Source organism: Zonotrichia albicollis, chromosome 22 (genome assembly GCF_047830755.1).
Source record: "Zonotrichia albicollis isolate bZonAlb1 chromosome 22, bZonAlb1.hap1, whole genome shotgun sequence".
Taxonomy (NCBI): Eukaryota; Metazoa; Chordata; class Aves; order Passeriformes; family Passerellidae; genus Zonotrichia; species Zonotrichia albicollis.
This window is the reverse complement of record NC_133840.1, coordinates 7186125-7208525: the sequence shown is the minus strand read 5'-3', so window position 1 is coordinate 7208525 and position 22401 is coordinate 7186125. Positions and strand designations below refer to the sequence as shown.

The following is a 22401-nucleotide window of genomic DNA, read 5'->3' as shown; positions in this document are numbered from 1 at the left end:
AGGGGAAAAGCAGGGGGTTCTGCCCCACTGCCCTGCACCTGGAATTCAGCATCAGAAAAAGGAAGAGCAGGGAGGGTTCTGCCCCACAGCTGTGCCCTGGCACTGCACCTGGAACTCAACTCCAGAAAGAGAAAAGCTGGGGGTTCTGCCCACACCTGGAACTCAACCCCAGAAAGGGAAAAGTAGGGGGTTCTGCCCCACAGCTTTTACCCTGGCACCGCACCTGGAACTCAACCCTAAAAAGAGGAAAAGCAGGGGGTTCTGCCCCACAGCCCTGCCCTGGCACAGAACCCATAATTCAGCCCCAGAGAAAGGAAAAGCAGGGGGTTCTGCCCCACAGCCCTGCCCTGGCACAGGACCCAGAATTCAGCCCCAGCAAAAGGAAAAGCAGGGGGTTCTGCCCCACAGCCCTGCCCTGGCACAGAACCCAGAATTCAGCCCCAGAGAAAGGAAAAGCAGGGGGTTCTGCCCCACAGCCCTGCCCTGGCACAGTACCTGGAATTCAGCCCCAGCAAAAGGAAAAGCAGAAGGATCTGCCCCACAGCTGTACCCTGGCACAGCACCTGGAACTCAACCCCAGAAATAGAAAAGCAGGGGGTTCTGCCCCACAGCCCTGCCCTGGCACAGCACCTGCCCCCAGCACTGAGCTGCTCTGCAGAAGGAGCTCAGGCAGTTCCCCATTTCGGGCAGTGCAGCTTTCAGACACTGCTGCATTCATCCAGCCATTTCTGGCTGATTGTGCAGCTGAAGGTTATTTGACATCCACAATTTGTTCTCTATTGACTAAACATTCACAGGCAAACAATCCAGTACCAATTTAAGGCCAAATCCATAAAAACTTGGTGTTGCTGACAAATGGAGGTATCACCATGCAGATCAGAGCCTTGCTGCATTATATCTGTTACAGAAGCTTTGTATTTATTACAGTAAATCAGCAAGTGCAGGATGAAAAATATTCAGCCAACCACTGCACGTTACCAACATCTAAACATATAATAAATACTGTATTAACATCAAGTAGAAGTTTGCAATATATTATTAAAGTTTGAAAGTAATGTTATTTTTAATTGAAGCTGATGACAAACATCTTTCCACTATAGCCTGTAATCTCAGTAATGCCTATTCTTTTTTATGCTAAACACTGTGTGACATCCTACATTAAGGATTTTAGAAAGAAAATGAAAAGCCATAACTAAATTAAAGTATTAAAATCTGAATAAATTTAGATGTTTGAATAAATGTGAAGACTGTTTTATAATACAATCAAGAATCACAGAATGGTTTGGGCTGAAAGAGACCTTAAAGATGATCTCAACACAAACCCCTTGTGTGTGCAGGGACACCTTCCATTAGATGAGGTTGCTCCAAGCCCTGTCCAACCTGGCCTTGGACACTTCCAGGGACGAGGCAGCCACAAGAAGAGAACAAGCAAAAGGGAGAGAAAACAAAGGTCCTTTAAATGGCTTAACTAAACCAGCAGGGATAAACAGCCATAAGCAGTAACAACTAAGTGATTTTCCCCTACTGTGTAACAGCACAGTAAACATCTTTATGCACAACTACAAGGAAAAGAAGGCCAACACACAGTTTCTCCTTCCCCATTTTTTTTCCACTTCCCATTTTTTCTCCCTTTTCACAGCACTCACAATGTGTTAACTACTTCCTTGCTTTGTTACTGCCTCCTTCATCTTCTTTCCTGGACACAAAAGCAGGCAGCTGCTTCCTGGGGTGCAGATCTCCATCTCATAACACGCCATTCCACCCAGTAAAGGAAAATCACACCTGACTTCCAGTTTGGCAAACCCACTTCATGTGACAAGTAATGCTCTTCTATACACTTAGTCATTCTGACCCCGGGTTAACTTAAGTCCAGTTTTAAATTTATGCTTAGTTAACCATTATTTACATTGGACTGCAATGGAACACTGCTCACCCACATCAAGTATCATGGGAATGCACTTAAACATGGATGTCCATGCTGACAAAAGTGAGCTTGAATTTTTTTCCAACAGTTTGTTTTCATTTGCCAAAAGCATTATTTCTTTCCAAGGATAGTCCCCTACCTCCATCATTATAGGCTGGCTTTTTGTACATCCCTGCTCACCATAGTAGCTGCTTCTCTCCTTTTAACTAGGCTGCCATCAGAACTCTCAGTTCTGTGCACAGTCTTCTCCACAGCAGTCCCAACTTAATGCACATGAAGTTTTACCATCATTAGTTTTCACTCTCTTTCATCTCTGCCACTGATGTTTTGGTGAGGAGAACAATTTCTCAAGAAATTTCAGGAAAACACTATTGGTTAGCATTTTTTCCCCAAGAAAATCAACCACACTCCGTGCTTTATCAATTCTTTGAATAATTTAAATAGGGCAGCAGTGGATGAATCACAGAGTTGGAAAAGTCAACCAGACAACACCGCTAATGGAATCCTATGGAAAGGATTTTGGCTGTATCCTGCTGCTACCACCAGTGAATCTCCTCAGAAACACAGTGTTGCTAAGCTAAGCTTGAATGCATATCAGAGTATTTCAAAAGTCAACAGCAATCTACAGTCTGGTGAACTTTGAATTCATCTACAGCGACACAAAATGGAGAGAACAGAGTTACCAATCCCATCACAATCACCAGCATTTTCTCTGTTCCATAAGTGCTTGCATCTTGTTCCCCTTGCTTTAACAATTTTTCTTTTTTATATCTGCTCTTTTCAGGAGGATCAATTTGAAAAAACAGAACAAAACAAACAAAAAACCCAAACGAAAACTGCTCAGTGTCTCCTTGGATTTACAAAGAGGGTTATTTACTCTACAGGCTGTGGGCATTTACTCAGACCAGTCACTGCTAGAGCAAACAAGAGCGGGGTGATGGCAGCACAGGGCTGGGCAAGGTGAAGTCCCCAAGAATTGGGCACATTTCTCCAGAGGGTTCACAGCCGGCTGCCACCGCTGCCACCCTGGGCCAGCCTAGGTAGATCTCCACACCCTGCAGGCACAGCAAAGCTCTGGGAGAATTTCACACATCTGAGCTCAGACAATGCAGCTGTCAAACGCTTCACACGTGTCCCTGCCCCTTTCATTTCACCAGCCTGTCCCTCCTCATTACCTGCAAAATAAACACCAACAGAGGGTGTTCTCCTCCAGCCTGGACCCGACCTCCAGCACAGCCACCCATTCCCTTCCACAGCATTTGAAAACAAGTCCCCAAAAATGTCAAGTCACATAAATCTTCCTGACCAAAGCAAGACTGAAAATATGAATGAGCCTTCGTATTTACACAGGAATATTTCTGCCAAGTTTTTCCACACTACCACGTCTCATCATTTGTATGATATAACCAGAATATCCTGAACTGGATTACACGTGGCAATTCCACTTGACAGTGAGGTTTGCAGTGTGTCTTCCCAGTAAAAGAAAATTTAAGTTGAGGATATTGTCTGCTTTACTAAACCTGGTGAAATAAAAATATTTCAGATTGAGAGCCATTTAGGGGGAGATTCTGATATGTATTTCATTTTTTAGGAGACCCCCTACACAATTTGCACTCTGAGCACCACTAATATAACTGTTCTCTTAAAATGTAAACATTTGCTAAACCCAGACAACAGACTGATTTTCTTTCAAGATAATTTAATTGCTGACTCATTTGCAGTGGGAGGAAAAAAATCCCTGTGACACCTTATTATATGTTTATCACTTCGCCTACAGATTTATTAAAGGCTGTCCTCTTCAGGCAGAAAAATGGGAATAAAGTATGACTCAACTCTCAGGAAAAAAAAAACCAACAAAACAACACAAAACAACCCTACTGCATTGTTCTCTTTGATGAAGTAAGTTAATATATTAAAAGAAAACCATTACATTAATTCCAAAATTCCCCCAGACACCACTAGACTGAGATCTTGTGCTGTCTTGCTGTTTGTCATGGGGCCAAGACTGAGGTGCAGCTTTGAGAGCATTCAGGCTGCAGACCACCCCAGGTACTCTGCTGCCCAGCTTCTGAGCAGAAAGAACAAATTAATGATCACCTAACACACTTAAAAATTTAAAGGCAGATAACAAAAGTGAAATATAGCTCGACCAAGAAGGTGATATGGAAAAAAACAGAAAGAAGCCAAGGCTTGTGAAATTTATATAGGCAATGTAATTTTGTAATTTACCATTGCTACAGGTATGAGGACACTGCCATTTAAAGCAAATTGGCATCTTTATGGACATTTTCAAAAGCTGAAATAATCACAAGAGCATGGAAACTCACTTCCACATGCAGAGCTACCACAGGTACCAGAAAAACTTCAGAGATAGCAGCAACTCATACACACAACTCAAGAGTTATGGATGTGAACAAGCAGCACAAAAGGGAGTTAACACCTGATTTCTTTCCCACTGTGGTTCCCTATCCCTTGATACATGATCTGGCCACTCAAATTGGTATACAGAGGATAAACTGGGAAAGAGAACAGGTAAAAACTTATTTTCAAGGAATAGTAATCCTAAAATTTTAGTTGCCAGAACAGCAGGTTCTAGGCATGAAAAAACAGTGCTGTAGAGTAGCCACTTAAAGAATATAAATCTTAATAAATGGCCTGGAAAATACTGTTGCTAGATATATGTATGGAGACATTGTGATGATAAATATAGTATAACAAATAATAATAAGAAAAGACAATTAACATCTTTATTTGATAAGGAACAGGATACAGATCCTATTATTTGGAGCAAGGTTTCTACAGCAATTTAATAGGTTCCCTGAGAACAACAGACTAGTACTCCCCCAAGCCTCTAGAATTCATTTCTTGACAGAAAATACTGCTGAGATTCTATATATTCATATTTTTTGCTACCACTTGTCAACTACATTAATTCCTGAACAGTAAAAAGGAAGAAAATCCTCCTCCAGCGTGAATTTTTAAAATAATTTAAAATATTCCAGGGGCCTAAGCAATACAGAATGGGGAAGGCTTGACTAAGCCTGCAGTTGCAATGATTTCAAATCAATTTCTGTACTGGTGGTCATCTGACAAGGTAACTCAGCACTCCCACCTCACTGGGAGCACATGTGCCTTTTACCCCCACCATGCTATGGGAGCTTTTGACAGCAGTGACAGCATCAGAAGTGATCCAGGAAAAGGCTGGAGGGTGGGAGGGGAGGGAGTCTCAAACCAGACCACACCTAGCACTCAGCTGAGCACACGGCAGACCTGACACACACGTGGCAATGAACACACAGATCAGAGTAAAGCGTGAAAAAAACGTCAGAACGATACCCTTGGACTCTCATATTATTCCTGTGTGGTCTACACCCTTCCTTTATGCCAGCTCTAAGGCTTATCAGGTCTTTCACTAAATTAAACTAATTAATGCAGCAGTGAGTAGTTCTCAGCTGGGTGACTGAGCTGAACTGGGCTCAGGGATGGGTCCAATGTGCAGAGCTGGCACAAAGGAAATGAGGGAAACACCACTGTGGGAGCAGGAAGAAAAGAGCAGGAACACTTCTTTCAGCAGCAGCAACCTTCTAGACTGGCTTAGCTGCAACATGAAACCACAGCCCATGGGTACAGCCTGATTATCAGTTTAACCTAAGTGCCTGCTGTCTGCCAAAAGAAATAGTCTGGCCTTCCTTCTGTCCCCCACTCTCCCTTGTGGCTACTGAGATTGGTGTAGTCATGCAGCAGAACTTACTTTTTAAAGACTTGATGATTGATATTTGTAAGTGATAAATGACCTTTTTCAAACCCTGATTTCTATTCAGACTCTCCAGGGGAAGCTGACAAACTTAATTGGTATTAGAAAGCAAATTCCAAAGCTCAGGTTTCCCACCAGTGTTTGTACACACTCAGGTTTTGAACAAATGCAGCTGAAAGAGTTGCACTGCACTGCAGTTTCCAGTACAGAAGTGCTTAGACTGGTACAAAACCTAGAGCTGAAGATAAAAATAAATCAGAAAACATTCCTATCCCACAATAAGATAGGCTCACATTTACTCTTACTTGAAAGCAAATAAAAGTTAGATTAGACATTGTAACAGGCCATTATAGCCCCTCCTGAGGGATCCTCAGCTAAATGTAATCCTCAGTGCCTGCAACAAATTTAACTCTGTAACATCAGGAGTTAAAGCACCAGTTGGAGATTTAACATCTTTATCTCCAGTTTCATCTAAGACTCCAACAGAAGCTGTGAAGACCAGACAGACAGCTCTAATATCTTCACAGCTAGAAATGTCACTCAAGCACAGAACCCAGAGTTTGCCTAATTGCTTTCCCATTAATTTCACATGGGAGAAGATACAAACAGACATTGCAGGCTAGCAATTAAGAAAACCTTACTTGAAACTAATCTTTAAAAGAAAATTTAAAAGATGCAGTATATGACATAAAGATGCCAGCCTGTCAGATGATCTGAATTAACACAGCCAAATTTATGCTTTGTATTTCACCAAAATAAACCAAGTAACACCACAAATAAAATGTATCAGAGGGATTTTGGCACAGGTTACTGTTAATGTAAGATGAATGTTCCAATTCTTGCATCTGAAGTCAATAGGAGGTTAATATGAACTCCTGTAAGCCTTAGGAAAGACAATTTTGTTAAAGGATACTGACCTGAAAATTTATTGTAGATGGTTAAAATACTTACTGCTTGAGCAATAACTTCTAGCACTCCTCTGTGTTTCTTCCTGTGTAGATTAAGGCAACGGCACTGAACACCCAGATGTAAGGATTGTATTATACCCTGTGGTTTTATCTGCCTTACTGTTTGCAAGTAACTGCTTTGTTATTTTTTAAAGCAACCAACCATGGTGCTGCCTCCTTGTTTTGCATAGCACTGATGCAGGATAGATGAAAATAAACCATTTCTGTTGTGCAGTATTTTAGTGGTGACCAGCCATGCACATACAAAGTTACCCTACCAAGGCAGGGTGTGGGGGATAAACAGTTACACAGGAAACACCCAACAAAAACGGTGAAAGAGGTGTTTCTCCTTTTGTTGTGCATATTCCTCTCCTTTGTTGCCATTTAAACAGCGTTGCAAATCTTGTTGCAATTATCTGTAAGCTAAAAATGTGTATTGGCAGAAGATACAATACAAACCACACAGTCTATCCAGGTCAGTGGCTTAAAGGCATGGGAACACCATTATAATCGACAATGCTGGTTTGGTTTGATCCCCAGGTAATCCTTCCCTCTCACCTCCAGGCTATTCCCTCTGGAATACACAGTTAATGCTACCACTGCCTTCCAGTTATTGATTCCAATTCACTTTGCCATGTATAACTTCTGCTATTGCATTTTTGCTCCACAGCTTTACCAAAAAAACACTTTCAAAAACCACAAAATACAACAAGATAAATATTAATAAAATCCCACCCAAATTTAAATTTCTTCTCAGTGTGACTCACCACAGTAAGGCTTATTAAGTGCTTCTGGCTTATTAAGTAACTAAAAATCAGACTGCCTTTTATTTTTATTTGTTTTTACTCCAGGATTCTGGTTATTTTTCAGTCCCTAACCCAGCCAGACACACATGACAGGGCCCTTAACTGCACACAGAACCAAAGGAGCAGATCACAGCTCTGCTGTTTCCTGTCCTCCTCTCAACTGATACCAACTTTCAGAACTGCTCTGATAGCCAAAAGATGGAACACTTCTATTTTCTGCTTCTATTTCCAAGAGGCATAAGTTAACTTCCAACAATGAATTTTTTGCAATCTGTGAGGCACTTACTGCAGTTTATAGACATCAAGGTATTAAGGAATTAGATGCCAGCCAACCTTGTGATTAGGTAACTGAAGTTCACTGCCTCAAAATTGTATAATCTGTTCTGAAAAACCACTCAGAACCCGAACATGTATAAGTCAGGGCTGAAAAGCAGATAAGTAGCTCTGTATAACAAGAATAAAGCACAATGAGTGACAGAACCTGAAGAGCTCTTAAATAAAGAAAAATATATTTTAAAAAGAGTAAAAAAGCTAAGATTCAGCACAGCTAGGGAGCCATATTGCTTGGAAAAGCCATTTTTCACTGAGGAAGTTTGTAGAGTCATATGAGTTTCTCCAGAAGAGGAAGATTAGAGGGATGGGTGTGATCCCACAGAGCAGAGCAAGGCCTGGAGCAGCCAAAACAGGGCAAGGACCAGAGGAAAGCCCCAAACCAGAGGTTGCAAAAGGCAAGGAGAGCAATATTAAAGAAGCTGAGGTGGTGTCTGGGAAGGAGGAAACCAGAGGAGCTGCTGAAGAGCAGCTGCTGCCCAGGACACTGCCAAATACTGACTGGCTGTTTGAGCAGGGAGGGAGCAAAAACCTGAGAGCAAAGAGCAAGCAAGGCCACGCTTCTGCTGCCTGGCTGTGTGGAGCAGGAACTGCCAGAGGAGATGGAAACAGACATTAAAGGTGATTCAAGAGCTTTTATTCTTCATGGCACTGAGGGAGCCAGGCCTGGGAAGAGAAGTGTAGGGTAGGAACAGGAAGGAGGGAAGCACCACCACAAGTCAGCTGAACACCAAAGGGAGTTGTGGCTGACAGGAGGAGACATGAATGGGGAAAAAAAATAAATGCACATAATTCCTCATTATATCAGTGGCCATGCTGCAGTTCTGCACTCTCAGGGTACTACAGGCACTGCTTATAGAGTGACAACTCAGAAGTTTTCTCAGGTACTTTCCAGGTAAAAAATCCCCTCCTCCTTCTGAATAGCAAGAAATATTAACCAAGGGATACTGCTCACTTGTTCTTCCTATGCCAGTTTACACCAAAATATCAAATGATTTAAATTTTTCCAGAGATAATTCATCATCATGCCTAACTGACTATACTATGACTAAAATGACACAATGCTTACCCTATTTATAGAATAACATGTGGAGGGTAGTGCCATTAATGCAGCCACTACTAAATCAGACACTAAAATCAACTCTGTAAGTAAAGGCTGAACCACTGAGAAGTACCAGACGTTTGATGTAGAAGATGTTCCTCTGAAATACACACACACAGTGGCTTTCAGAGCAGCCCTGTTAGTAAGTGCTGCTTATCAATGTTACCAGTTCTTACCTTGAAAGACTTCAGAGTAAAACCATAATCTCAAATTCAGGCTTTTTCTTTTTTTTTTTTTTTAACTGCATATTTGGTATTTTTAAAGAAAAGAGTGTAGTTAAAGTACCTAAATTTAGGATAGAAAACTTCATATCTGAGAAGCACTTTTTAATAAAATGCCTGGAGTGAAAGCCCAGCAAGTCTGCCAGTCAACCATCACCCATAATGAAGCCTATGGGATTTGGTCCACTCCCACACTGACAGAAATTGTTTGGTTTAGCTTCTTGAAAGTTTTAAAACAAAATTCCTTCTTCAATCACTTTCAAGGGAGTGCATACAAACTAGTTTCACAGTGGGACTCCACTCCACCCACCAAGGGCTATGGGAAAGCAGTTAAGCATCCAGAGGCACCAGGCCAGGAAGGGAAGAAAACACATTACTGATTCCATCTTCTCCATGACAATGGTGAAGTGGCCAAGAAGTGATAAAAATGGGCAAAGAATTTACATCTGCCAGTGTCCAAAATGCAAGAGAGAGTCAGTCCATAGGTTAAAGCATATTCATTGTGCCTTCTGGCAGATCAACAGGTAATGATAAAGAACATCATCAGGGTATTTTGCAAAATTAGGAGATTTGCAATTCGACTTTGACAGGAAAACAGACACCCAAATGTGGATATTCCATTTCAGAGCAAACTGACCTGCTGAACAGATCAAAGCTTCCTCAGTAACATGTACATTCAAGGTGTCTGTTTTGTTTCTGAAACCAAATTCCAGATTTGTCCACTGAAATGACAGAAAAACACACAGCCTAAAAAAAATCCCCGTGAATGTGTTTTAATTAAAATGCATTTTTAGTATATTAGTAATAATATACTAAAAAGATAGTAATAATATCAGTAATTATTGAATAATAATAAAGCAAGGACCAAGCAAAATGAAAGTGAGGGAAGAAATTTTTTGCCTCTTGGAAAGTACCAACAATTTTGAAGCTACTCCCCAAGAGACAAGAGTTTGACATTTGACAGTTGCATCAACAAGGCAGAGCTGAACATCAGCACTCATGGCCAGTCCCCTATGAACCACACCTAGCTTGGAGATGAGTAATAGCATTTTTAGATCCTTCAATTTTGTTGAAAAGTCATATACTTACAAGGAAAATAACTGGAAATATAATAAAAGCACCTGAGGTTTTGTTAGTTAATTTTCTGTGTGACATCCCTGTCCTCTCCAGCAGCAATGTTTGGCCCTGGGGTGTGTACAGCAAGTCCCAGCTCTTGTTGGGATCCTGGATTATTGACACAGGGACACAAAGGGGATCACAGACTGCTGGTGGCACCAAAATCAATGTGGCAACATCCTCCCATCTTCCATCTACAGCTGAGCAGCTCCCTCCACTGAGAGCTGGCACTGCCTCCCACCACTGACTGACTGACACTTTTCACTGGCCCAAGTTACTCCAATACTGGATCAATTCCTTCTGCCAGCAAGTTCTTATTAAAATATTTGATAGACTGTGCCATTAACAGTTTATCACTGAACAATATCAATGGATATGCTAATTATCAGTCTGACTGCACTAATGGTTTCAGCTTAGAGCAGTAAGAAGAGTTTAATAATTGGCCTATCATTCTAATTTAGTATTGAAGAAATAATGTTTTATGTTACTGCAGTTCCTTCATTGAAGTGTTTTCCAGAAATGAGAAGGAGAATTAAATCCTGAGAATTCTGATAGGGAAAAGCTATGCCAACACATTTTGTTTGGCAACCTTACATTCAGAGATGGCAAGCACCCAGATCCAAACTAAACCCAGGGAGCCTGGGAGGTTTGAATTTTGAATATTATATTCAAAGTAAAAATATTTTGAAAAATAAGACATTACAGCTGTGGTAAAGCAATCTAAACAGCACACATAAATTAAAATCTCTCCAAAAGAAGCCCCTAGACCAGGATCAGCAGGCAGCACACACCAAGACCATGAGCTCCCAGCACAGAGCACAAAGCTCCAGCAGCAGCCAAGGGCTGCCCTCAGCCTCCCTGTGATTCTTATCATATAGAAACTCTGTTACCCCACACAGTGGATTAGAGGGTTATTAATGTCTCCACTAATCCAAAGTACAAACCAGGGTAGGACACAACACCCATTCTTTTCCTATTTCTCTGCACTATTCCTGCCCCTATTCTTGGGCCCATTTTCATTTCAGTTCAGGCCTTAGAATAGAAGACAATTTCTACATTAATTCCTCTCATGTTGTTCTGTATGCTATTTCTACCACAGCAGAAAAAGTAGTAGTTTTATACTTGCTTTCCACAAAACAAATCATAGCTGACGCGTCTTGCATGAGTAAAGAATGCATAAGTTATTTATAATCAATACAAGTAATTATAAAAAGCCATTATTTTTCCTCAGGGGAACATACTAATCCAGTTCTATTTTGTCATATGAAATCTTAAATTGGAGGTTATGCTACTCCTGTAAGCAATAAATCCAGTGCACACAACTAAAGACATGAAATAATGAATTTCTTCATTTTTTTCCACGTTAAAATAGAACACTTTCAAGGCACACTTTTGGTAAATTACTTACAAACAAAACCAACACAAACAAGAACAACAAAGTGGATAAAAAACCCAAACTGGTCTTTTGGCTGCCAGAGGAGGATGGGGAGAGGAGCCATTTTAGGAGCTCCAGTTCTTTAGTGTAGGACACAGCAAACACTTTCAGAACCCACTCAACTTTCCAGCCATTCCCTTTCTCTACAGCATCCTCATCTCCCCACAGCTAGGGAGCAGGAAAGGGACAGCAATCCATACCTCCTGTAAGACAGGCTTCACCTACCAAACCACTCAATTTACCTGCACCTTTTTAATAGCAACAACACAAATACATCCAACATGGATCTTCTAATACAGTACAAACCTACAACTACCTTTCTGGTCAAGAGGCATCAAACTTTTGTACACTGAACAGCTCCCCTGCACACCTGCAGTGAGCCAGTCTGCGAGAGCCAAGAAGAAAATCTGCTGGAAGTTGTTCTGCAGGCCTTAGAAGAACAATAAACAATGGTTATTCACCACAAAGTACAGGAGAACAACCCCTACCTATGCTGACCTTACAAACATGACAGCAGGGAAACTCACCTTGCCCTCAGTGCCCTCAAAGGATCAGCAATGACCGATCTTAATGCAGGGAAAACCTCACAATCTAAGCACCTTCATCACTAAAATTCTCAAAAGGCAGGCTGAAATCCCTAAGGATAAGCACTTTCTGGTGTAACTCCACAAAAAGGAAAAAAAAAAAAAAGGCCCACGCAATTCCCTAGACATGCATAATTAAGAATACATCATTGCCCTTTTCTAACAGAGTGCTTCCCCAAGGAAACTCAAATGTTCTCTAGAAGAGGAGAGCCCTGGCCTAGTCCAATGGCTGGGTGAGCACCAATCCTGCAGGATTCTGCACATCTCTCCAGTTCTATAACAACATTATGACCAGCCTCTACTTAAATTCCTGGCTTTCTCACCCCTTCCATACATCCCATACAGTAAACACTGTCCCCTCAACCTCACCCTCCAAGCTTAGCATTACCTACAACTTTTTTATATGCACGCAGATCTGCAACCTCTTCCAAGGTAAAAAACCTTCACAATTCCTCTCAAACCAGAAAGAAATAACCTTTCCACAGCAGGAACCTTCAGGGAAAGCTCAGCTTCCTTCTGCACAGGTACATACCACCTTGAGAGAAGATCTGTTATTTTCTTTGTCTTTTCCAGGAAAGAAACACACCGCACATCCCGACCTGCACCTTCCGAGTGCCTTTTCGAACACAGCCAAACATCCCCAGAATTTCTACTCTGTCTCACCCCCGCCGTGGCCAAAGCAATGACGGCGTCCCACCCGGAGGATCAATGTCTATCTGGATACACCGCCACCCTTCCCCTGCCAGGGTGTGGAGGCCTCGTCCCATCCCGGCTGGGCTCCCCTTCCCCAGCAGCAGCGCGTCCTCCCAGCGTTATCCCCGCGCCGGGAGCCGCCCTTGCTCCACATTTCCAGCCTAAAAATCCACTTGCGCTGCCTCCCGCCCCCTCCCGAGGCCTTCCCAGCCGAGCTCCGCGGGCCGCTCCCCGCTCCCTCCCGGTGGGTCCCGGCTCCGTGCGGGCCCCCGGACCCTGCCCGGCCGATCGCGCCCAGGCCGCCGCCCTCGCCCCGCGGCCGGCGCGACTCCCAGGCGAGCCCGGTGCTGCGCAGGCCGCGCCGCCGCCCCCGCGGTACCTTCGGTCTGGGCGCTGGGGCCCGGCTGGGCCATGGCTCGGCGGGCGGCACCGCCGCGGCCTCCTCCGGGCGGAGACCGCTACGCCACGGGCAGAGAGACGGGAGCGGCCGGGCCGGGCCGCCGCCTCCTCCGCCTCATCCTGACAGCGGCCGGCGGCGGCGGGAGGGGAGGACGGGCAGGAGGAGGAGAAGCAGCAGGAGGAGGAGCCCCGCGCAGGCGCCCACGGGGAGACACGGGACCGGCTGTGGCCGCCGAGCGGGGAGGGACCGAGGGACGGGAACCGAGGGACGGGGACCGGGGGATAGGGATGGGACCGGGACCGGGATCGGGATCAGGACCGAGGACCGGGACTGGGAATGGGACTGAAAATGGAGACCAGTACTGGGAACGGAGACAGGGACTGGGGGTAGAGATAGGGAGAAGGAACCCGAACCAGGGACAGGGACTGAGACGAAGACCGGGAACCAGAGACGGGACACAGGGACAAGGAGCAGGCACCGGAATGGGGAACAGAGGCAAAATACCAGGACCAGGGACCAGGAATGGAGTAAAGGGACAGAGACAGATAATGGGGACCGGGGAAAAGAGCTTGGAGCAGGGACTGGGGTCAGGGTGAGGGTGGCAGTGGCTTCTCCTGGGTCCCTGCCCGGCCTGGCCCCTCAGCCCCGGGCAAGGGAGAAATCGCCGGGCCTACAGCCCGGAAGCATAACTAATGTTTATTATTGAGGAAACAACACCAACAAATCCTGCCCTTTAATCACAGAATCACTGAGGTTGGAAAAGACCTTTGAGGTCATCGAGTCCAACCTGAGACTGATCCCCAGCCTGTCACCCCAGCCTGGCACTGAGTGCCACATCTCTGAGGTGATGACTCACCCTGAAGGGGATGGAAGCACCCAAGATTCATAAATCCTCGTGGACAAATGAACCTCAAATGTCATGATTTGTCTGCAAACAATCAGGAAGTTTTATTAGTAAATTACACACTTGGCATGGAAATCAGTGTATTAGTCCCTGGCCTATTTTTAGTTGTCACATTTGTTGTCACACCAGTAATGCAGCTGTGACCTGGCTGGGCAGTGGAAGGAGCCTGTCCTGCCAAGGGGTCCCTTTCTCAGCACCCATGGTTGGGCTTTGTTGATGGAAGTTTAGTCCTTTGGTGGGTTTTAGTCCTTCCATCTAACTAGGAGAACATGTCCAAACTCCAGGTTGCAGCAATAAAATTGTAGATGTACATCATTTGAGCACATGTAAAATCACATGTAGAATGCAGAGTTGGAATAGAAATTACACCAACAGTTCCTTTCAAGGGCATGATCTGTTATAACTCACTTTTCTTATGGCTTGCATACCCTAAAATAAGTCACTTTTAAGCTGAATCTCACTTGTTGCCACTGTCTTTCAAGCCTTGCTGCCATAATACATGGTATGGCAAGGCATGAGATTCTGCATTTCCCTTTAAATTTTTGCTCATTTAAACAAAATGCAAACCTGAAATAGGCAGTCTTTGAAAATTATTCCATTTTGCCCTTTTTGATCAGTTGAGGTAAATTTTCTCAGTCTTTGCTATTGTATAAAGCAGGCTTAAACTAAAGACTTAACTTTTCATTGTTCCCAGATTGAGACATCTAGGGCTTTCTTCATAGAAATGTGGAGAACCCAGAAATGTCAGCTGCTCACAGAACTGCTGACTTAGTGGCAAGTGATCAAAGGATGAAGTTTCTATCACTTGAGGTACATTTACAAATTTCTTAGCTCTTTCTTAGGCTTTTTTATAAGTAGCTGGATGTTACAAGCATTCAGTGCATGAACCTCCCTGAAAATCTAGTCTTGAGTGTAGGAACTGAGCTCTTGAAACCAGCCTGGTTTGTGTTCATATGGACACCTCAGAGCACCCACATTAGCAAATAATTTCATCTTGTTCATGTTGAGGCAAAACTCTGACACATTCTGGTCGTTCAGGGATCAAACTCAGTGCAGCACCACTCCTGCTGCAAAAAGCAAGTAAGATAATAACAAGCTTGATATCTGCTGTACCTACAAGTGTTTATTAAGGGATTAGTATAACTTCACTTTCATCACTTCCATAGACTGGATGACAGGATATTGACTATTGGAATTGCAACATTTCCAAGTCTCTGTCTGAACTCCTGAGCTTACATTCTGAATGGGTTTTATATGTAGTTTGAAATATGTAAGAACTCTCAAGGGGTTTGTACTTTTATTTTCCTTTCTTGTTCTTCAATTTAGAGCTGTACTAGCTTTATAGGTGTGGTTCTTACTTAATCTTTCTTTTCTGGATAGTAATTGGGCTTGACAGAGGTGAAGGTTTATGTAGTATCTAATAGAATGTATTCTAACCTGAAACAATTGAGTAACTTCCTCTGTGCCTCCCAAAATGTCCCATTTAATTCTACTCACTTGTAGTTCTTATAGCCTTGATCTCAAAGGATTTCCCAGCATGACTCAGCTAAATCTTAAAAGAACTAAAGGAGGTTTAGCAGCAGTTTTCAGTCAGAGGAAAAGGTCTTGCAGCAGAGAACCAGCAGAGACCAGAAGTCCTGAATTCCAGTCCTGGTGGTGTGAATGTTAGATAAGTGCAGTGCTAAGGCATCAGTGACGCAGGTGAGCAGAGACTGTTTCTGGAATTAGCTTCTCCAGAAATAATGCTCCTAAAATCCCATGATTTTTTATCAAATTTATTTGGCCTAAAAGCCTAACATGGGCATTTTGAGCATCAGCACCACATGCAGCAGACACATACTAATGGAAGATGCATCTTCCTGGAGAGTGTGTGCTGTGTCAGTACAGGTGGAGGAGTAGCTGTCACTTTGCACTCTGCCTGAAATGTAATCCTGCAGGCTCACTGAAAAAAAAAGAAGTTTGCAGGTTTTGTTTGAACAGTAACATCCAGGGGTAAGCAGTGAGTGTGAACACACAGTGGTTGCTGGAGAGCAGGAGGAAGCTGAGGGGGGCTGGGGTTGTTTGGTTGCAAAGAGAACAGTGAAGTAATTCACATAACATATCCAGGAGACAAGAAATGTCTTCATTTTCCTTGAGGAAAATAAAACAAATAAGTGGATAAAGATTGAATCTTATTAAATCTGATTACATCTGTTTTTCTAGTAGGTCTTATGGTTGATTGACTTCTGTGCTTATGGGTACTCAAGTTCCAAATGAAACTTTCCCTGCTTATTTTTTGATCATGTGGAAAGATTTTTCTCTTTCTGTGTCTTTGCCTTTATTCTTTTTCCTTTACTTGGGGCACTTTAACCTCAACTGAGGCATCTATTTTCACGAGGCTTTGGAGAAGGTAATTATCACTGTCCTTATCTGTGACACTAGTCCCAGCTCCTGAGGCTGGTTGAGTTACCCTAGCTGTGCTCCATGTCAGGACAAGACCCAGTTACATACATTGTACTTGTACAAAGGGCACAGCTCTGGGGGAGTCCCTGCAGCTCCAGCCAGCCTCTCCTTGGGGATGGGTAAAGGGGCAGGGCTGGGATCACACTGGGGAAGAGCATGATCCCAGAAGCTTTGTATTCACAGGAAGTTTGGCTAATAAATACAGAGCTAATTCATTTTGTTTTGACTGATACAAGATACTATTGTTTCATACAACAGCTAAGCCAATTCTACAAAGCCCAGAGTCTTTAAAAAGATAACTGAATTTCTGGAGTTGCAAGGCCAAGTCTGCATCTGGTGTGAATCCAGTGGAAACAGGCTGGTGTGTGGGAAGCTGGCCTGTAGCACAGAATCAGAATGGAGATCCAAAAGACCCTCTGAAGTGCTGTTCCCCATGTCTGCTGCTTTACTGGCCACAGAGAAGCTGGATTCCATAGTGCCCTGTGTGGTGGGGGTCTGCAGTGAATCACAGGCCCTGCTCCCAGAGCAGTTCACCTCCTAAACCACCCACTGCTTGATTCAATTAATCCAAGAAAGCTCAGTAACGAGGTGGATTTGGGAAGGGGCTTTGTGTGCTGTTAAGGCTGAACTCCAGTGCACCCACAGGGGATGAGAATTGCAGAACTGGGGCCCTCTGCCTCACCAAGGAGAAGATTTCATATCCCCCACCCACTCTACCTGGAGGAGAGTTGGGTAACACTCTCCACTGGCCAAACCATGCAATGACATCACCTTTGGAGGAATGCAACAAGAATGTTTCAAGTGATAAGAGTAAACATGTTCCCAGAAAAAAAATGTGTGTTTTAAATTCCAGGTGAAGCCCAGGAAGCAGAAGTCACATCTTTAAGGAGAAATTTGGTGGAGCAGGACAGTGAGCCTTGACTTCATTCCAAAGGCAAGTAACAGCCTTGTCCTGCTTGCAAAAGAGGAGAGAAAAACCAGAATTTACAGCTTGCATTAGTTTCACCAGATTTTGTCTACTGTTCTTCTCACCTTTTTTTATTGTTTAAAATAAAGTGTGCAGTTTCCTAATTTTTAAATGTTTATTTTCTCTCTATTGAGATCAACGGGTCATTAGCATTAAGTATTGGTTCTGCAGCTAGGAGTGTTTCTGGGCTTTGGTCCTTTATTTTTAAAGCAAAGCTTTTGGAGAAAATTTACATTCATCTAAGTATTACCATAAAGAGGCTGGTTAAAAATCCCAAATCAGTCATGCTCTTTGCTTCAAAAGTTCTTCTGGAATGCAAGGAATTTAGTCTGGAACAATTACATTATTTGCAATGGTAACTTCTTAGCGAACCCAGGAATAGTTTATGTGGTTAAAAACCTTTGCAAGAGCAATTGAAAAATTATGTTATCCCATCTATTGTTTAAAGGATTCCATGTGGTGCAGTTCTTTGAATATATGGGAAGAAAATGGAGCCAAAAATGAAAATTTGGCAGGCAAAAAATCCAAGTGCTTGCATTGGCTCTCAATCCAGATATATACTCGTTAATGATCTCATTTGAAAGATGTCTATATTAAGATCTGAAAGCTCTTGGTGTTCCCAAGGGACAAGCTCATTGAATGTTGCGATATACCATGAAACTAAACAATTTTTCTTACTGCAAATTAACCAAGAAATCAGAAATTCAGTCTGTGTGAGTAACAAAGGGCACATTATGAGCACAGCCTTTTGAGTATCCTTGCTCAGCAGTACAAGAGAATTGCAATTGCAGGGAGGCACAGCTCTGCTTTGTGCTTACACACTCCTTCCTGGGAGGATCTAAAAATATGCCATAGCCCATTCAGACTCACCAAATCTGCATTACAGAGTTACCTGCACACACTGCAACACCAGCATCTCTGCTTGCATCTCTGCTGTGGGCACACTTGGACAAAGGCTCCCTCCTGGCAGCTCTGTTATTGCAGTAGGATGCCACAAGAGAGGAGAAAGGCACCATGTCAGTCACTGTGGAGTTCTATTTTTTTTTGTTAGAGTTGGGATTAAATGTGTGAGATGGTATTTTTTTTTGGATTTAGATGTTGATTATTTTATTTATATTATAGTTTTATAAATTGGGAGTTTCATAGTATTCTATTTTAATAAACTAAAAATGGAGTCTTATTTCTTTTTTACAATGTTTTTTAAGGATAAACAGTTTAATTAAGAAACGATACTTAAATTGTTTTTATTTTTAACTTAATAGCTAATTACTTGTGGTTTTTAATGTGGATTTTAAAATCTAATGATATAATACTATTTAAACTTATGAAGAAGAAGGTGAAGAAGAAGGGCTAGCTTCTGTTTTAAAATGTCTATCTTATTTATATATACTACTATATTTTAAAACCTTAAACTTTAAGTTTTCTACCATGTGATATTGCACACTTCTATTTGAACTACACACCTATAATCCCAGTTTTATCATTCAATTTTGGCCTCAGGTCAAACACAGTGTTCTCTTGAGGGTCAGTGCCTGTCAGCACAGAAAGTCTGAAATTCTCAGTGGCCAGGGTTCCAAGAAGTCACCACACATTTCTCAGACCTTCATGAGCACACCCAACCTGGTCCTGCACCTGGAGACAGTGAGGGCAGTGGCATCCCAGAGAAAACTCTCTTGTTTTTCACTCTGTGCATGAGATTACACTTTCCTTTTAAAAAAGGAAATAAACAACAAAATAACAACTAAAATAACAACAGGTTTACTGGTTCTTGAGGCTGTTTTACACTCAAGTATTGCCTGTAGTAGCAGTTCTCTGAGCAGTAGCATCTCCTGCACTCAATTTCCAAATCTTGAGGTGGCTGGTTTGTTAACTCGATGGGATGAGTCGTGGCAGATCTGCAGCACTGGGCCATTTATCCCATTTTCTTCCTCTAAGACACAAGCAGCTCAGTTATCCCATAAATTCTAATGGTTTGCAAGAGAAGGAGGGAGTGTTGCAAGTACTGTAAAATTCATTGTCCCGTGTGTGTCGTATTAAATGGTGTAGCCAAAAGATTTCTATGTTAAGGCTTCAACAGCAGTGCTCAGTTTGGAGTGTTTTATTCATCCAAGTGTTGTTAACCCTCAGTGTGTCCCTTTCAGGACTGTCTTTGGAGATATTTAAAAGGAGATTACCCAAGAAGATGGAGCATTTTGTGTGAAGAGTGGACTAGGCAGCTGAAGAATTGCCACAGGCTTTCAGGGCATCATTGAATCTGTGCAAGTCCTTCAGATGAACAAACCTCCCTCTGAAATGCTTAATCCAGGTAGGATTGTTGGAAAGTAATTCAAGGCCTTCCTCCAGGTGGGATTCTTCAGTGATTCCTGAGCCTTTTCTGGGCTGTGCTGATGTCTGTATAGCCAGAGGTGGTCCAATCCAAATATTTATCAATACAGGTTTGAATCCCACCTCTTAGGTCAGTGGATACATCCAGCTAGCCCAGATGTTTCTTATCAATGCCACCCCATCCTTATGAGTCCTTTTATTCCCTTTTTCCTTGACTTCTCCTAAATGTTACAGCATTCTCTCTATTTGCTTTATTTTGCTAAAGTGCCTTTTGTAGATCTATGTTCCTTAGATGCAGACACACAAAATATTTTGTACTTTTATGGCACCTTCCATTGAAGAAAGAGCCTTTTAGAAGAGCTGGAAGAGAAGGAATTATCACCAATATACAAGGCTGAGGAACTTCAAAGAGACAGCCTGATTTGCCTGGGGATGCACAAAAATCAGCAAAAGAAAGGAAAAAAACTTGAACATTTATCTCCTGTCTCCCTTTATCTTTTTTTTTTTCTATAAATTTTATTTCCTTTGCTTATTCATGACACCTTTAAGAATACCAAAAATCTTCTGACCTTCTTATAAAAAATAACTGAAGCCAAACATCTGGTGTAAAATCAATACTTCTTAGTAGGCAAAAAGATCAAACAAACTCATTTTCTGTAGAATCTGTCTGATTCTCTCAAAAAGGCTTGCTGCTGAGAAAGCTTCCCTACCTCACACAGGCAGCATTAAGAAGCTCCTTTCTCCTCTGAGACCACAGGAGCTTTCACATTATGTTGTTAACCTCCCTCAGATCATCCCCTCCATGCACAATCCCAGTCACATTTACATGCAGACATAATGTCACTCAGCCCACTTGATGCCACTTACATCTCCTTGTTGCTATGGGGAACACTGATAAGGAACCAATTAGCAAATAAAATATTTGAGGCCGAATGTGCAAGCCACTACTCGGTGGATTTGTGTGTGATAGGCAGTGACATTTCATCTGGCATTTGTCCTTACCTAGCTGAGCCTCTTCCACTGCAACCTCAGCCACAGTCTGTGTAGTCAAAACATGCTCTTCTTGGGATTTAGAGGCTTAGACCTGCAACTGTATGTGACCCCGGGGGATTTTTACAGCTCTCGGGAGAAGTGGGAGGGTTTGGAAAGCGCTTTTGCAGCATGGAAGTGCCACGAGCACCATCCAGTGCTTGAGCTGAGTAAACACACAAGAACTCGGTGGCGCTGGGACAGAGGCAGCTCTGCACATCCCGTGGTCCAGCTGCACCTGCTGGGATGCACGAGGAGTTCATGGAAAGAGATTCCAGCCAGTTAGAGAAGGAACTTGTAAGGGAAGGCTGGCAGGGCTTTCATCCTCTCAGGAAGGCAGGAGACAACTGAGAAGGTCACATCTTTAAACGAAGAGCTGTATTCTGAGTTGGAGTTACTAACTGAGATACAAGGAAGGAGGAAATGGAAGTGACAATAGATGAGGCCAGTTAAGAAAAGTAGGTGAATTAAATCCATGATGGAGAGGAGAGAAAACTGGGCCAGATACTTATCCTGTTATCCTTTCCCTTTGCAGAGTTGGATCAGCAGAAAGAGACTAGAAGGGTGCACTGACAGCTGAGAAAATAAAGGAGAAGTGACCTCAGCTGCCACTGCACAGTCTCAACAGGCTGGTACTGTTTGACAAATGTAGGTAGTACTGGATTTCAAGAATTAAAATAATTTGGAGAAAGGTTTTGCAGTAAGTGGTAATTTTTAGTACATATGGCTACAGGCTGTTGATGGGCTAAAGAGAAGGAACTAATAGGAGAACAAGGAGTCCATGGGGCTAAAAATGGGCACAGACAAAAATAATTGTTATCTGTAAAGAAGTGATACCCAAATAAATGTCCAAGAAAAAGGATGCAACTTTTCTGTGGACTAGGAGCTATGCAGTAATCTGTGGAAACTCTAGGTATACAAGGAAATATTAATTTGGTGTATTATGAACCAGATGTGTATTAATCAGAGATGAAGAGTGCTCCAGTTTAGCACAATGTTTGTTGTAATATACCCTCCCCAAAACAAGACTTTGAGCATAATTTGGAAATGCTGTAATCCAAGACAGCTCCTCTGTTGTGTTCAGTGTTCCCAGGAACAGCTTAGCATATGTTTGCTCTTACTCTTTCTATATTGAACTTGCAAAGAGAGCAAAAATCACTTCTTTGATTAATATTAAGCAGTGTTTTGTTTGTGCCCTGTGGCAGAAGTGCCCAGATGGAGTGGGCTGGATACTGAAAACATGAGAAGCATTTAATGTTCTGTGGAGCTCTGTTAAAATAGTCTGAATAGAACATCTGGTATCAAATATTTGGATAAATCAGTTTCTGCAAGTATTTGGACCTGCTCTGGGTCTGTGCTTTGTTCCAGCTTTGCATTCCCTCTCTTCCTTCCTTGTTGCTGGAGCCAATAGATGATGGTTTA

At 42.7% G+C, this 22401-nt stretch overlaps 1 protein-coding gene and 1 long non-coding RNA gene across 2 annotated transcripts in view; both read right to left on the bottom strand.

The window, feature by feature from the left end:
* The window catches only part of RABEP1 (rabaptin, RAB GTPase binding effector protein 1), a 45449-nt gene extending 31948 nt beyond the window's left edge, over nucleotides 1–13501 (bottom strand). Inside the window, exon 1 of the mRNA XM_074556993.1 lies at nucleotides 13292–13501. Within this exon, the coding sequence (XP_074413094.1) occupies nucleotides 13292–13325 (34 nt within the window). The 5' untranslated portion in view covers nucleotides 13326–13501. The remainder of the gene's footprint in view (nucleotides 1–13291) is intronic.
* Nucleotides 13502–14246: 745 nt separating this feature from the next.
* On the bottom strand, nucleotides 14247–21092 carry LOC113460116 (uncharacterized). The gene is made up of 3 exons (XR_012583506.1): nucleotides 20953–21092; nucleotides 18518–18597; nucleotides 14247–17610 (listed from the first exon to the last, which is right to left on the bottom strand). It is a non-coding gene; the product is annotated as an uncharacterized LOC113460116 (long non-coding RNA).
* Nucleotides 21093–22401: the final 1309 nt, after the last annotated feature.